This window comes from Meleagris gallopavo, chromosome 1 (assembly GCF_000146605.3).
Source record: "Meleagris gallopavo isolate NT-WF06-2002-E0010 breed Aviagen turkey brand Nicholas breeding stock chromosome 1, Turkey_5.1, whole genome shotgun sequence".
In the NCBI taxonomy this organism is placed as follows: domain Eukaryota; kingdom Metazoa; phylum Chordata; class Aves; order Galliformes; family Phasianidae; genus Meleagris; species Meleagris gallopavo.
This window is the reverse complement of record NC_015011.2, coordinates 75,384,764-75,401,927: the sequence shown is the minus strand read 5'-3', so window position 1 is coordinate 75,401,927 and position 17,164 is coordinate 75,384,764. Positions and strand designations below refer to the sequence as shown.

Here is a 17,164-nt window from a genome sequence, read left to right as displayed (position 1 = left end):
AACCCCAATCTTTGGAGAGGGAATGGAGACTGAGGTATATGCAGTTAGGGAATAGTCCGTATTCCAGAAACAAAATTTCTGCAATGCTCAGTGAGTTCAGGTGACAAAAATAATAAAATAATCAACTCTTCAGTCATTGTAAAAATTAGGAACAAATATTGAGAAGCCATCATAATTATCTTTTGCTTTGCAGTGAACTAGGAAAATTTGGGAATCTGGAAAGGAAGATAGACAATTTTCCCTCAGTTTCTGTAGAAACTGCGTCCAACTCCTGGCCCCTAGAACCACCCAAAAATCAGCCTATATGCCTGAGAGCAGTGTTTAAATGTTTCTTGAACTCCAGCTGCTTGGGGCCATGCCTCCTGCCCTGTTCCAGGGCCCCACCACTCTCTGGTGAAGAACCTTTCCCTATCCCCCACCTGCCCCTCCCCTGACACAATTCCATTCCCTCTGGCCCTGCTGCTGTCACCAGAGAGCAGAGTTCAGCATTACTCCTTTGTTCCTCTTGTGAGGAGCTGCTGGCCACCATGAGGCCTCCCAGCAGCCTCCTCTGTGTTGAGCTAAGGGACCTGAGCTGCTCCTCCAGACCCTTCACCATCTTTGTAGCCCTCCTTTGGATTCTCTCTAATAGTTTTACATCCTTCTTATATTGTGGTCCCCAAAACTGCACACAGTGCTCAAGGTGAGGCTACATTAGAGCAGAGCAGAGTGGGACAATCCCTTTTCCTCTTGCCACTATCAATGCTGGGCCTGATGCACATCAGGGTATGGTTGGCCCTATTGGCCACCAGGGCACACAGCTGACTCTGATTCAATTTAATGTCAACCAGATTCTGCAGATGGGCTAAAACTGCAGTCTTCACTGTCTAAAAGGAACAATTCCCTTTTGCACTCCATAAGATGAAATGGGCCCACATACAATAGCAACATGGAAGAATGACTATAAAATTTAACACTAGCTTAAAGTTGGCACATACAGTTACAACCCTGCAATAAAATAACACTTTGCTTGTTACGCACACTGAGAAATGGAAGGTGCTTGAGTTGAGTGCAGGAATCTATATGAAGTCTCCCAGAAGATGCACACATCATCCTCACCCATTTAGTAGATTTTCAGAAAAATTTAAGCTGCAAAAGACAGCATCCAGTCCAATATTCTGCTGATGGTAGGACTAGCTTTGGAACTTCAAGGTCTTGCCTGGGCAAGCTCTGCAGATATTCAGTATGACAGAGGTTCCCCAGTCTTCTGTGGTACATGTTTCAGTGCCCATTGTCTCTTCTCTCTCTTTACTTTTTTGAAGAGTCTGCTGTCTAATCCTCTTTTAGATATCTGAAGACAGTAGTCAGATCCCTTTCTTCTAACTTCTTTGTTTTCAAGCTGAACAGTTTCTATCATCTTTCTTCATATGCCATCTGCACCAGTTCCCTGACCATCTTAGTCAAAAGATTAGTGTGAGGGATTTGGATTTCAAGTAGTGTTTTGGAGCAGAAGACACTCTTAACACATATTAGATTATCTTCTCCCACAATACTACCTTCCCAAAATCAGGCAATCTTTATTTCTTATCTCACACAATAAAGTTTGAAAAAATAAGCCCTCCGTACAGTTAAATAAGAGTTTTGAAGATATTCTGTTATTCTGCTTATCCTGATTCAGAAGACTGAAGTTCTTGTTGCAGGTGGTGCTTGGTCAATGTGCTGCAACTAACTCAGAAGAACTTCATAGAAACTCTTACGTAGAGAAGTAAGGTAGTGTAAATTAGAGCTTGACAAAAGCTGGCAATATGTTGGTTCAGTATGTGACTCAGTACCTGATTTAATTTCAGGGAGATCTAGGTCTAGACTGACAAGGAGAGGGACAATACACACATGGGAAGCAAGTTTGGACATTCTTTAATGCCATTAGATATTCTGAACAATATAGGAAATACAGAAATCAGAAACTAGGCTTTGAATCTATCCTGGGACTAACAATTATTCTCTCTCCTCTTCATTGCGATCTCCCTGTCAGGTAGGGTATGGGTATGTCTTCATCAAGTGGGAAAAATGAAACAGAAAAACAGAGGAAACAGAAGGAGCTTTCTTATACAGAATAGCATCTTCCTCTTATGCTTCCTCATAGTAATGTGTGGAAGAAGAAAATGAAATTCCCTTACCAGCCACAGTGACAGAGGGAAAAAACAATATATATTCCTGATTCTTTACTCACTCCACACAGACACAGTGAGTTACCCTGTTATACATGAAAAGTGAACAGAATCATAGCCAGTCTTACTACTAGAATATGTAACCATCACATTTAGGAAGAGTGACTGTGCTAAAGGGAGAAAGACCTAATCAGCTAATTCTGCTGGGCTTCATCTCGTGCTTATTCATGGTCTCTGTAATCCAGTCCACATAACGCACTACTTTGGTGTAGAGACCAAAGGTACCACATCTTGGTCCCCAGGAGATCAACCCAGCCACATAGGACTGGCTGCTATTAAAAGGATCTTGGATGGAATAAGCTCCACCACTATCCCCCTTACAGCTGTCCTTGCCACCACCAGCACAGATCATATTGTCGGTGAATCGGTATGCACTGGAATCAGCAGGGCCCTCTGGTTTCACAGAACGGCACCTGTCCATGTCCACTACAGGAATCTGGGCCTTCCAAAGATAATTGGGAAGTCTTCCTTTCTCTCTCCACCCCCAGCCAGCAATATAGCCTAGAGTCCCTATTTGTAGCTCATATTCAGGTGATTTACCAGGAAGACAGAGGGGTGAGATGTTTGGACCCATCTCCACAGGTTCCTTCAGCTTCAGTAGTGCAATATCATTATCAAAATCAGTCCTGTGAGAGCCTGTGGGCAGCCTCTTCCAGCCTGGATGGATGAATGATGCCTCTGGAACCAGCCGCTTGCCATCTTCGTATAAAGCTCTTCCACCAATATTTATTGTCCCAGCAAACATGCTAGGCATGTCATATCCGTCCAGCACGTGAGCTGCAGTCATTACCCATCTTTCAGAGATGAGCACACCAGCTCCTCTTGGGTGTTCAAAATACACTTGCCAAGGAAAGTTGCCTTTTTCTGCACGAGTGCCTCCAAAAATCTTTCCTGTCTCTCGGATAGGATTACTAGGTATGCCACAGACTAGAAGGAAAAGAAAAAAGAGGAACCAGATGGGAGAACTAGCAGTTACAAACAGAGGTTTATCTGGTAATACTAAAATGCCCATAGTCCTCACTTTCTTGTATCTTCTAAGTCATTTTTGATTCTCAGCAAGTAACTTCTGTTTATACTCTATGTCATAGAATTCACAGAATTTGAAGGGAGCATTTACAGAGAAACTCAAGAAAATTCAAGCAAAAATCCTATCAAACATTCAACTTAGGCTGAAAATGCACATTCTCAAATCCTTGTTCTGTAATGCTAAACTTTCACAGCTGTTGTCAACCAATCAGCGCTGGTTTTGCCTAAGTTCAAAATTTCATTGTGTTGTAGTTAGCATTTTTGCTTTGCTAACTTATGTCCTGTAGGTAAAAGTAAATATTTTTTCAAATATTATTAAAAAAACATTTTTAAATACTTAGAAGAATAACACTACTCTTTGAAAGGATTTGTTTTGTGCATATGTGTGAACTACAGATAGTCTCAGATTAGGTGTTCATATGTGTAGTTGATGTTTTTCCATTTTCCGTTTCCATTTTTTAGTACGTAAAATCTTAAGCAATGGGTCAGTGGAGATCTTAGTTGAGTCCTGTGGGTGCAGAAATGCTCTGTGCTCTTTGAATAAAATGATCCACCAGGTTATGCAGAATGTGGCATATGGGCAAAAACAAGGCCGGTCATTATTACACAGATAGGAAATTGATTGCTTTTCACATTGTCTGCTTTGAACTGAATCCTTAGTCATATTGTCAGAGACTAAGGAAATATAGCTGGTAAGTAGCTTCCAATTCAAATGAAGCAGAAGAAGGGGCCTCTGGACATCTCCGGTTCAACCCTTCTCACCCCTAACTGCCCTTCCCCATCTTCCTAACTGCAAAGCAAAGTTTTATGAGCTTTTCTAAGGCTGGTGATCACCCAGCCTCTCTGGCCCACAGTTTTAGTGCTCTGGGAAACATTTTTCCATAAACACTATCAGAATTTACTTTGTTTAAATTTGTGCTCGTTGCCTTTTATTGCCTTGTGTCTCTATGTCCCACTGAGAAAATCTGGCTTCACATTCTTTGTAACCTTCTTTTTGGTTGAATGTTATATGAGCTTCATCTTTCAGTTTGTCTTTTGCACTGTACACTGGTATAGTCCAAGTCACTGACTGACCTGACTCGTAAGAGAGTTGAACAATCTTCAGCTGGGCCTTGTACTTTAAAATAAGGTTTTAAGAGTTTGGAGTAGCAAAGAGGCATCGTGTGCAGATAATGGTAGGAATTCTGCCTCCATTAAGAGAGGTTGTTAAGCTGAACGGTGTCCAGAATACATACAATTTTAAATTTCTTTATGATCTGGAAGTTAATACTCAGCCACAACTGCCAGCAGTGAGGAGCAGACATAGTACCCATGCACTTTCCTCCTCAGTTTTTCCCATGAATACAAAGAAAGTCTTGGATAGAGATATTACTTAAGCTTTCAGAACTGTTAAGTGTTGCTGAATACTGAAGGACATGTGCTCCTAAGGCACTTAGGATTTAGACTTAGACTTCAAGTGAGAGTGGTGAAAGTCTTTTCCCTATAGTGCCGCATCACCAGTGACTGATGGAAACTGAACCTAAGGAGGGTTTGAAGAGAAGCTACAGCTCTCAGTATTGTTTAGGAGAGACTGAGGAAAGAAAGACTTGGTATCGCTGGACATCTCTTTTGACCTGTCAGTCTTTTTGCTATGCACAAAACAGAGATTTGAAGAACTGAATGTGCACACTTGAAGGTATGCAGAAACAGAGTAAATGAAAGAAGCATGGGTCTTCGTTACTATGTGTGCATATGTATTCACAGGTTTTGATAGTACCTGCAACACATGTTGGTAGCTCTGTTCCCATTTCTTCATTGATCCATTGTCCACTGGTTGAGCATTGATATACCGCTTTGAAAACACAAGGAAAGAGTGCCAGAAGGATATATCAAGATGAAGACAGTGTAAGCACTGTTATTATATAAGACAGTATATTAACCTTATCATTTCCAAAGCAAGCACAGCTTGATAAATATTGGTGAGATCTCTCTAAAAGCAGAGAATTCCACCAGGGTGCTTCTGCCCTTGCTTAGGAGGGACTTCATCTAGTAGGCTTCTTAAGTCCTTTACTTCCCCACCAGAAATGTGTGGTAAAAATCTCTGTGACCAGACAGATACACCAGACAAATGGAGATAGGACTTGCTAATACATCTAAGGTCAACACCCCTATTATAGACATTACGTCAGTGTATTAAACACAAAAGGAACATAAAACTACTGCCTGCAATCCCACACCTGTAAGAATCTTTTCACAGCTTTGACTTAATGGAGTATAATACCAGCTCCATGACAATGGCAATACTAGTTCTTAGGCCTTTCATCAAATAAAAATGTTTCTGTAGCAGACACAACACTTACCTTCCCCTTTGTTTTGTAAGGTATAGTAAGGTGCTTTGCAGAAATACCGGACAGTAGCTTGGTACAGAGGCTCATGAAGTTCAGAGATGTAGTCATAGTTACCGTTGTCAATAGGACTGGGATCACCACAGTTCACAGCTGTAGAGAAGAAACAAACAATCAAAGACAATCAAAGGGGTATCCTCACCAAACAATCTGATTATTCTGTAGTATGGGAAACCACACAGCTCTGTTGATCCCTGTACGGTTATCCATTCTTACTTCCTCTGACCTCTCAGCATGCTCACATTCCAGTCCTTCATTGTTCTCCCAGTCTGGAGATAGTGTGTCTAGAGCATAAATACTCCATTAAAGTCTGTTTCCCAAATACAGAGACAGGTCACTTACGAATACAGCTGAAATTAGAGTTGCTCCATTCACCATTGTTCTGACAGCTGGAGTGAAAAGTTGTGATGCTGTCATATTGCTATGGAAAAGAACATGACACATATAAGTCACTGGCCATGAAATGTATCTGAAATAGACACTCTAGTGGAGGTTTCTCAGGATGCTGCAGTTGCTGGAAAAAGTTTGCAAAAAAAAGTGGCAAAAACTTGAGCCCTTTTGCTCGAGACACCTGATAGGAAGTAGCAGCAGGAAGCTGCTGGGAGGGGCAAAGAGGGCATATGCTTTTTTTGTGTAACTTACCCTCACAATTTCATAGCCTTCCACACATGTCACCTTCACATTGTCCGAGAAGATATACCTGTCCTTCTTTGGGTCAATAACAGAATTGGGAATAACACTCAGGGGACAGCTTATAGCTTTGAAGAGATAAGAGGAAATCAATGATTAATTGATTCAATATTTACTTTTCTTCAAGTAACAAACTTCTTTCTTCACAGTGATTATTCTCTCTAGTTAACAGGCATCCTCTTGTAGTTAATAGCTCCTTAGCTGTGACCCAGCAGCCTAAGCAAGTTAACATGCTGTTGTACTATGGATCTGACCTGGGGGAAGGTCTTTCCCTAACTCATCAGCAGAGGGAATGTGTTCCTAAGTGTATACTCACGCTCAGTATAGTAGCGTATTTTCCAGCCTTTGTGCTGTACCACATGGTCAGTCTGGAAAATTATGTCAAGAACGTTGCTCCTAGTTTTGATTTCAGGAGGACCTGGGAATTTGCTGCCACAATAGGGACCATAACGCTGCTTTCCAGAGACAAGCTGGGAAAATAACGAACAAGAAGAAGTGATGAAATACAAAATGTATTCACAAAGAGATTCCTAATAACTCTATTTTTTACTATTCCCCAAAACTTTAAAAGGCAGCATAGATAAAATTCAAGTTAAACAATCAGAGGGTCTTCTGAATATGAGGATATCTCTGGGGAAACCCAGAGCATCCTGACTTCCTCCCTACCCCATACCTACTATTAAACTGTCGTGGCAACTCCCTTTTGAGTCGGCTGGTTCCACATCAAAGTCTTCACTGCGTATGGTCAACGCCACAAAGTAGCCTGGACTCAGAACCACTTGATACTTGCACTGTGAGTTCTCTGGGTACTGATTGGGATAGTTTGGACTAGTAATCTCCCCTGAAGGTTCAGTGAAGACACTGCCACTGCAATTCACTAGGATTAAGGAGCAGAGAAAGGACTCAAAAAGGAAATGGTTCAATTATGAAACAGATGAGCTTTCCTTCTTCCACTGTATCTCCAGTCTCTCCAGTCACCTGCATTAACCACATCTAACATTGCATTTTCCCAAGAAACTGAAAACAATCACAACTCCTTATTCAGTTTACAAGGGACCTTAACTTCTAGTGGCTTCACCTACCTTGCCTACTTGTCTATCCTTCAGAAGACAACTCCCTGGTGTCTTCAGTACTAGGGAACAGCTTCAGCATATCAGTAATTTTGTTCAGCCTTGCTTAGTGTCCTCTCTTTCTCCCTCCATCTATTTTTTTTTTTTTTTAACCTTTCATTTATCATTTAGACCCTCTTCTCTCATCTGTAGGTTCTCATCTGATACCTCTTTCTGTATGTCTCATTTGTGACCTTGCAATATTTTTTTTTTTTCAGCCAAGCCAAGCAGTCTTGTGTTTTTATCTTCTTTGAACTATTTTGTTTTGTCAGGAATCAAAAGATATACAATATGCTAAGAGGGATCTCTGTCACAGTCCTTAGAGAATGTCATATAACACTTTCTTAATTCTCTTTATACACACACAAAAAATATGTTAAGAATTCACAGTCACAGTCTACTGCCAGGTCAGATTTGCACTGGGATGTCCTTTTCATTATAATATATCTGCTCTGACTGACTGAGAAGGATAGCAGAGAAAGTCTTTCAAGCACAATAACCCTTGGCCTAAATTAACTCTTTTTGTTGACCACAATTCATGCAGATCTCTTACCTCCACATGTTTTCTTATCTTCATAGAGGAAATAATCTGGTGGGCAGGTACAGAAATAACCTCCAATATAATTATTACAGTAATGACTGCAAGGTTCCTCCACAAAATCTGTGCACTCATCCAAGTCTGGAAGTGTGAGAATATGTCAGGTTAGAAGCAGGCCATAAGGGCAGGAGGAAAATGGGAAAGTGAAGTAAATACTAGCAAACAACAAGCAAAAATACCTTGAAGGCAGCACTTAGACTGACCACATTGGAAAGCAATCCTGTCTGTCTGGATTTCTTTTAAATAAGACTTTTTCATAAGGAAACCCATTCTTACAGCTTACCTCCCCTCCTATTCTTGAACACCACAGAGATTCAGACAGGTCTGTTTTAATCTTACCCACTGCAACATAGTACGCTGCAAAACCAGTGAAACGCTCCTCATTGGAAAAGTCTGATTGGAAGGTCATAGTCAGGGTGTTATAAGGGATATAAAATTCCTCCACAATCGAGGAGCCAGGGGCACGAGTTTTCTTCTTCCCACAGAGCAAACCTTCAACATGCCCACCAGACAGGATCTGCAGAAGAATTCAGAAAGGTGTTGTCTCGTTACTGGAATATGTGTATTTACCAGTACTTGAGTCCTCTAGTTTGTAGATGACTAATCAAAGGCTACTAAGTTGCATTCATTTCTCATGACATTTAGATTTATCTCTTAGGGCACAGCCATGTCACAGTTAGCAGAAGGGCCCAAAGCTACTTTTTCAACCAGAGATGGTCAAGGGCAGAAGACAGCCAAGGTACAACTGAACAGAATCCCTAGAGAACAAATTTCTTGCCGTATGTAAGATCCTTGAGGAATGTTTCCTCTTACTGACTTCCCTGCTCTGAGATATCTTTTCTGGTTTTTCAGATAACAAATTATGTGAGAGAAATTTCAGTTAACAAGCTTTCCTCAGGCCCACATGTCCAAACAATTAAAACTTTGTTTCAAAACCAATGGCTGACAGTCTGCAGAGCAGCCTAACAGACATATTGGTTACTTGAAGGGGATATGCTATTGTACCCTCAAGCAAAGCACACCCATTCAGCAATCCCACGCTGGTCCTTTTCCAAGATCTCCTGACGCTGCACTTGGTCTTATTGCCCCTTTTTACACATACCTATTGCAGGATGGGATGGTCTAATTTATGTCTCTTTGTGTGGAAATGTTAGATGTTTTGTGCCCTGTGGAACAACAGAGCAGAAACAGTAGGGTTCTATGTTTTAAATAGGTGCAAAGATTGGGACAATAGGCCACTGCATTTTTTTCTGAGTAGCCAATATCCACCCACAGATCTCTTGATTGTTTTTAACTTTAGTCATTACCAATCAATCTCCACTTTCATTAATTGTTTACGTTCACTCATGGACTAATTCTGAATAATTTCATGAACAGAAACTCAATGCCCTTTCTATGAGAATGGGCATTTTCATGGGTTTTTGTTTTTTTGTACCTATGCTTTGCAATACAGAGGTGTTAGTGGGCTCTTCCAATGGATATGAGAGGGACACAGGAAGTGCAATACAGATATTGTGCTCAGTTGACAAGCAATGCTCATATCATTATGAAGTAAACTTACATTAACGTAGAGACTGTTAGCACAGATATTTTCAGTCATTTGGGCTTATTTGGGATCATAACAGAAAGAATGCATCTCTTCTTCCAGCCTTGAGCTCTGTATGCAGCCCTGCTGTTCTACGTTATACCTCGACTTCTTGTCTTTTTCTCTTTCGATGAGAATAGGGAGGGACAGTACCTTTACAGAGTCGTATTCGCAGTTCTGGGAAGGTTCAAGATCTACATGCGTGAAATAAAGGTGAATGCCGTATCCTGGGGGGACCTGGATTTCCCAAGATTCCTGCAGATCATTTGGGTACACCTGAGGATAATTGGGTGATAAAATCTCACCGTACATGGAGGCTGTATCAGCCCAGACAGGGTGACAGAAGAAGATAAGGTACCTGAGAAAATAAGAAGTAAAATAACATTGGAGAAGTCGTCTACATCTGCATATGCACACAGTCCCTAGTGAAAAGGCTAGTCTTTGGCTGTGTGTAGCAAGCAGTATTGTTCCTCTCTTTGGAGGTCTAATGACCAGGTGTGTGGCTTGTCTTCTCCTGCAGAATTTCAAACTGAAACAACTTCCATCCTGATCTTTGCTTCCCTCCAGCTGTAGAGGAATGGTAATGTTGCAGAAATTGCATAGAAGGGTCTTAAAATATATTTCTTGCTTCACTATCCTGTTTTGAAGGCTGCTTGGGCAATAGACGCATTCAGATTTGAGAATGATTAGATTAAAAGAAAACACCATTTATAAAATAAAATTATCAATAAACCTGCCCCATGGAGATTCAGAAACTTACCACATCTGGAAAAAGCTGATCTTCTTTCCTGAAAACATTCAGAGATTGGACTTTGCCTGGGACAAAAAACAGTGTGATTGATTAATGTCACCTGTACTTTTGCATGCCTATTACACATGTCAAAGACTCTAACACTCTGAGCTTGCAGAAAATTCACCAATGATTTGCCTTAAATGCAAGATATTCACTATTCCTTCCTGCATACAGCAACCCCAAGCATTGAGGATGAATGCTGGTCTCACTGTTGACAAAATGGTGCAGTAATCTCTAGGTTGTTACTCAGAGGAACTCATGTCCTCCCTTTATGTCCACCAGTGTCTCCAAAGAACATTATAGAGCCTAAAGAACTGACAGAAAGCACGTCCCAACCAAGGGACCCAATTCGTTCTTCCCAGCACCCCAACTTGGGGGCAGCATGCACTGACTCTTCTAGTTGTCAGATCGCAACACTCAGGAATATTTTTGTTTCCCATTTCTAAAGCTTGCAATATTTACCTTCTCTCCCTAGTCCATGTGTTCTTCCTTTCTTTTGTGTTCTCTTTCTCTCTTCTCTTTTTCCTTCCTTTTCACTCCAAAAGTATCCAAGCCTGTGGAATGGGGAAGAGAGCTTTCATCTGCAATGTTGCAGCACCCCCTAGCAGTATGATGTTCCAGCGTTCCCGGTCGGATGTGATTCAGGAAAAAAAGCTTACCGGCTTTCAGCAGAAGAGGGAATTTCCAGAACGAGTTGCACAACCTTGTTGGCTCCGACTGTGTGGGGGAGTGCACAGATCTGGTCCGTATTAGAGATTTTCGAGAAATCAGATGACTTTTGGGAAAAGGGAGGGGAACAGAGCTTTCGGCTGCCTCCCATTCCTCTCTCTTCCTCCTCCCTCAACAAGTCATAGATAAATTTCAAAGGGTGTAGAATAGGCAAAGTCCACACAATAATGGACCTAATGCTCTCACATGGGAAAAAATATTTGATCATCTGCTCTGGAGACCACTTTGTCAGAAATCTATTCTGGGACTGCAAACCTGTGGCCAGAGGCTGCTGCTGCTCCTAATCTTATGCTTGAGAAGTGCATTTAGAAAAAAAAAAAAGAAAGGGAAAATTAGTGTCACACATCTCTGAGGATACCAACAGTAGTTAGCATGCACTATTTTGCTATTCTTTATTATGTCCACCTTCCAATGAGAACCACTAAGAACTCCTAACTATCTCTTCATAGCTACTTACCAAGTGAATTTTAAGTAAAAGCAGCTAATTCTTCATCAGGCTTAGCCTTGGACCAGGTTAGATATAAGACCATAAAGAAAAGGAGGACTCTTAATCCATCCAGTGCCCACAAGCCAAGACCAAAATACTACTGCGCAAGCCGAAAGACCTGCCACTAATACTCTAGAAAAGCTCACCAGCCAGCTATGCTGGGGCTGGACTGTAAATGAAGGTGTAAAACCCTCCACACTTTGCAATCAGCACAACATGCTCAAGAGCTTGTTTTGGCCTGAAGAAAAACATTCAAGTTTCAACAGGCCATAGGCAAAGTGTTTTAGCAAAGCTTATGTGAAATACTCCTTTATACTGTCAAGGGAAAGAAACACCTACAGATGAATCACAATTGACTTCACTGTACTCAAGATAAAGGATTTACTTGAAGAACATGCCTAGTCAGTTTTATTGTCTAACTGAAAATGGGAAGAAAAAGAAAACAGTATGTCATCTTGCCTGCGATGCCTCTAGGGAACATAGCATTATGTTTTTGACTGGAATTTTAAAAACTGGGAAAACAGTGATGAAAGATACAAATAACAAATAACAGTGAAACATTTTTTTCCTTGGAACTGGGCAAAACAAAAACTCTACCAGCAACATTTCAAGTCACAATCTCATTTTAAAATGGACTTGACAGAAGTAAAAAGTGTGTGCTAATATATTGTGCTGGTCTTTGCATCACAAGGGAATTGTGTATTTTCATATGAACCTGACCCAGCTAGTCTGCTACAGCGGTCAAAATTGGTATGTATGTAAATATTAATAATTAGTAGGAAGGCAAATAGCTATTAATTACGAAAAAGAATATTGAAGTTAGTGGAAAAAAAAGGTAGCTGCATTTTTTGTGGGCACATATCTGCATGATGTTAACTATTCATGCAGAAGACCAGTTATATTAAGGTATATATTTAGATTAAATAAACATACAGCATTTTTTGCATTTGTCTAGATTTGTGTTGTTGTAAAACAGCTAGGTCATATGTATTTTAAAATTCACTGAAACTACATGAGAAGCTACATTAATTAATAATTAATAAATTAATAATTTAAAAGAGGCAAAATCATGCCATCAAGTTAACAAATGCTTCCATTAAGGTTGTCAATGCAATAAGATTCCAGTCTGAGGCATAGGCATTCTGCTGAATTCCTAAATTACGTGATCACATACTAGTTATCCCAAAGTGCTCCTGCATCCTTCATTGTATAAGACAAATCTTACGATGAGTCAGAGATATGTAGCTATAACCTTTTTGGCAGATGCTTCCAAGAGTGGTAGTTTCAGTTTTTCATAAAATTATCATCTCTAACACACCTGGCTGGCTTGTCTCTCCCATGAAGATGGAAGGAAGAAAGGTTTTTCCTGATTTCTTAAGAAAATTCATATTTTTCTATTTGGAAACACTGAGTCAGTGCATAAAACAAAGGGAATAAATATTAAATGAAAAGAAAATCCAAAACCCGACATTAATGAGGTCAAAGCCATCAGCAGGGAATCAAAAATAAGTAGCAAGTAAAATAACTGATCCTCTGTGACCTTGGCAGAAAGGTGCCTATTTCCCTTTCTGCTAACATAACAATTCAGTGAGGTTCTTGCTTGCGGCACATCCCCATCTTAGCTCTTGCGACCCAGGCTAGTTATGTTGGTAGTGGTTAAAATCAGACAGAGAAATCTCCCAAAGACCTATCTGTGCACTGCCTGAAAACCACTGTATATAACCCCTGAGACCCACCTCTGCACGCTGTCCTAAGAGGTTCTTCACAGGCTGTTCATCTCTGTTAGTTACATTTTTCTCTGTCCTCTCCATGCTTTTTCCCCAGCTTAGCATGCTTTTCCTCATCCCAGATGCAAGCTTCATTCAGATCTAATTTTATTCTGACTCTTTTTCCCTGTCGGTGCTGAATCATAAGTTCCAGTTCTACATACTCTCCAGATAGTCACCTCCCCCCTCAGTAACCTACTCCTCTCCCATAGCCATTTAAATCAGGATAGGCTCCTTGGATTGCCTGTGAAAAGAGGCACTGGCAAGATGAGGTAAGATTCCCTTTTCCATTCTTCAGTGCAGAGGAGACAGACATAGAAAGTAAGTCTAGAGCTTGTGAAGAACTTGGATGGGGTCTTGTACAGCTATGGTTTGCATGAACACAAACAATAAAACAAATTTGCAGAGGCTTCAGCAGCTACATTCCTTTATTAATACTTTGAGCAACAGGAACCTTAAGTTTCACAATGAACAATGATGTAGTGTCACAAAATCACTATATACTTCCAAGACAGTAAAGAAAGATTTTTTGTGGTCTCCTCCTCCTCCTCCTCCTCTTCCTAAAACAGCAGTGCCCTAAATGTTAAAAAAATAATAATAATAATAATTAAAAAACAAACAAACAAAATCTGAAAAATAATGGTCATCATGGTCTGAGTCTCAAAATCAGCACTGTGCTCTGACCTGAAGCCCTTATCTGACAGTAGTAAATTACAGAAGCAAGAAAGTCTAAATCTATTTTGTTGTACATATAGCTAAGTGATTGCAAGTGAATTTTTCTTATTTCACAGAGTGGGCATCTCAACATCTCAAATGAGTTACTCTGTGCACTAACGCAGTGTTTCATGGATTTGTTACCTCAGCTACTCAAGAAAATTAAGGACCCAGAAGTTTATCCAGCCCAGCAAATATTGCCTTAATTCCCCCTTTGTCTGAAATCATAGATCAGACTTGTGGATGGACCAGTAGATGATTTCAAGAGGACACTACCAGAGACAGATCAAAACGGTCCAAAGCCATTTTTGCTGGCTGCAAATGTGGCCTACAAAACCAGAGGGTTTTGCCTTTCTAAAAGTAGGAGGAGCCTGCATCCGCCAGGAAACAGAGCTGTGCTTGAGCCACAGATGCATTGATGTATGCAGAAAGCTAAATCCAATGCTCTAAGTCCCACCTGCAAGCTCAGTAGAGAATAAACGGCCCGATAAAAGGTGAGGTATGCTACAGAAACAGTGGCATGGTTGATGCGAAGTTACAGCCTCACCTCTGTAGCAAGGTCATTGGTCATGGAATCTCATAATCCTCCACGTATGACCTAATTTTTTACAGAAAAGGGGTGAGAAAGGAGGGGAAGAACAGGAAAAGGGGGAGGATGAGAGAAGGAGAAGAGATACGTGGATGCTTAAGGATGATGTTTAAGGCCCAAACATATGGCTATCCTTCACTGTTATAGTTTCCCACTTGTGGCTACATAAAACTTAAAAACTAACAAGCCAGAAGTTTTATCCATGTCCTTTGACATGTTTCCATGACCTCCTTGGATCTTTCTCATATTCATCACTTTTAAACTCATTCGTGGATTTTACTGAAATGTTATAACAACAACCAAACAATCAAGCATTATAGAGACAAGAGATTATAACTCCAGAAGAAGTTTTAAATTTATAGGATTATTTAATTTTACCAAACATGGCAGAAAGTTTGCTTATGGAGTGGACTCACTCAGGAGTGATGCCAGCAGGCCCGTCTCTCTGATCGGGCTCTGCACTTTCATATCTACAGATACTGCAGCCCATTCCTTGTCAAATACAACCAGGGGAATGATAAGAGTCAGTATGTGCACAGAGACTTCATTAACTTGGGAAATGAGTTTGAAACTCATAAATTTGCATAATGAAACAGATGGATATTGTCAGTTCTTGAGCTTTACAAAAAGTTTGGCTAACAGCGACCAGTTAGGGTGAACATGACATCCTCTTTGTAAACTCGAAGAGGCTATCTAGAAGGGTTTCTAACCCCCTGCTGACCACCCTTCCTTACTGCTCCACACTCTGCACTGCCTGTAAGGGACTTGTGGAAGTCAGAGTTGAGACCTCTCCTTCTTCCGCACTTCCTTACTGCACTGATTACTCTTTGTTCCCATTTTTCTCACTTTCTCATCAGCCTTGGGCCTCTGTCAAGGTGTGTTCTGAACACCTCTGAGGCTAAGCACCTCTTCCCATGATGAACAGCCCTTCAGTCTAATTGAAATTTCTCATATGACAGTGAAACCATGGCTTCTTGCTGTTTCACTGTGGGCCTCTGAAGGGAGGCTTAGTGTTCCTAATGTCCCTAAGACATTGTCTTTCACCTCAGGTGCAAGGCATTTGTTTTTCTGAACTTTGTGAGGTTTCTGTTAAACCTTTATTTACTTTTATTATTTTCATTCCTTAACTGTGCCAACTTCTGCATTCTGACTTCTGCTGCACTGCTCATCATACAGGGAAACTTGCCCTCTTTCTAGACAATAGTTTTTTCAACCTGTTTTTCTCTCTAATTTTGCCATTCTGGGGCAGAAAAAAGCATGAAGGGAAGAAAAAAAAAAAAACAAGCCAACAATACATCGTTTACTGTGAAACCGGGGTGAAATGGATAAAGACAAATGATTATTATTCCCCTCATATGGCACTGATAAAGCTGTGTCTGGTTCACTGTGCCCACTGTGTGTTCTCCAGCAAAAGAGAGATGGGAGCAAACTCACCAGAGTCCAGTAGATAACCAGTACTGAGGAACCATTTTTTAGCCAGGAAAAAGGCAAGGGGTTAAGATTTTTAGCCTGGCTTTCTGAGTCAATGAGGCCTATGTGAGCACACTGCCAGATCTGACCCGGAGCAGATCTAACTGCTGCTACTGGCAGAAGGCTGGCTATCATGGGGATGGAGCCGCAGCCAGGCTCTTCCCCAGGATAAGCAGCAATGGGCATAACGTGCAACAGATACAATTCGGAGTACAATCAGGAGAAATCTTCCCCACGAGCGGGTCTGTGCCTGCGCTGCCAGCTCACTTTGGGCACGACTTAAGTGACACATAAAAAGGAAGCACAAGTAAGAGGATCAGTTCCACTGCACCCCAACCCGGCACCGAGGAGGAGAACTCCAGTTGTACCCACATGGCTCCCGTAGCGGGAGGTAACTACAAACTGCGGCAGAGCCACCTGGCGACCGCAAGGAGCAGGGTGCCGCAGGGACGGGAGTCTGCCACGGCGCTCGGTGGGGGAAGCGACCCCCTGGGGGGCACAGCAGCTGAGCTGCCCTCCGGGAGCCCCCGCGGGAGCCCACCGAAGCGCTCTGTCCCCACGCGGCGGGGCGGCGATGCCCCACAGCCCATCGCCGCTGGTTCCGCTCTAACGACCGTTAGCGCCACGCGCCTCTTGCCCGCGAGTAACCCCGACCCAACCACATCCCCTACCCCTCCCTGCCCGGCTCTCTCCTGTCCCGACACAGCCAATGGGAAGGCGAACTCCGCCTCGCCGGCGCGGCCCCGCCCCCGCCTCTCGGGTCGAGCCCCGCCCTCTGAAGCGCTTTCTCCAATCATTGGCTAGCGGGGACACCTCGCGGCACCGCCCACTCCCGGGGTAACCTTTGCCTTACTGAGCGCAGAGCCCCGCCCCTCTGCCAACGGCAGTCCAATCGGAGGCGCCGAGCGGGCGTGGTCGGCGCAGCGCAGCCAATGGACGCGGAGAGGGACGAGAGCGGTGCGGGGGCCGCGGTGTTGGTGCTGCTGCTGGGTTCCAGGAGCAACCGGCCGGCGGGGC

General features: G+C 42.1%; 1 protein-coding gene across 1 annotated transcript; it reads right to left on the bottom strand.

Moving 5' to 3' along the window:
- Positions 1-1,870: 1,870 nt before the first annotated feature.
- Positions 1,871-11,174, bottom strand: C1S (complement C1s). The gene is made up of 13 exons (XM_010717766.3): positions 11,052-11,174; positions 10,855-10,946; positions 10,360-10,415; positions 9,753-9,957; positions 8,354-8,531; positions 7,970-8,095; positions 6,985-7,184; positions 6,624-6,777; positions 6,260-6,375; positions 5,960-6,038; positions 5,573-5,710; positions 4,990-5,064; positions 1,871-3,134 (listed from the first exon to the last, which is right to left on the bottom strand). The coding sequence occupies exons 3-13, from the start codon at positions 10,395-10,397 to the stop codon at positions 2,338-2,340; spliced, it is 2,106 nt and encodes a 701-aa protein (XP_010716068.1). The 5' UTR covers positions 10,398-10,415; positions 10,855-10,946; positions 11,052-11,174; the 3' UTR covers positions 1,871-2,337.
- Positions 11,175-17,164: the final 5,990 nt, after the last annotated feature.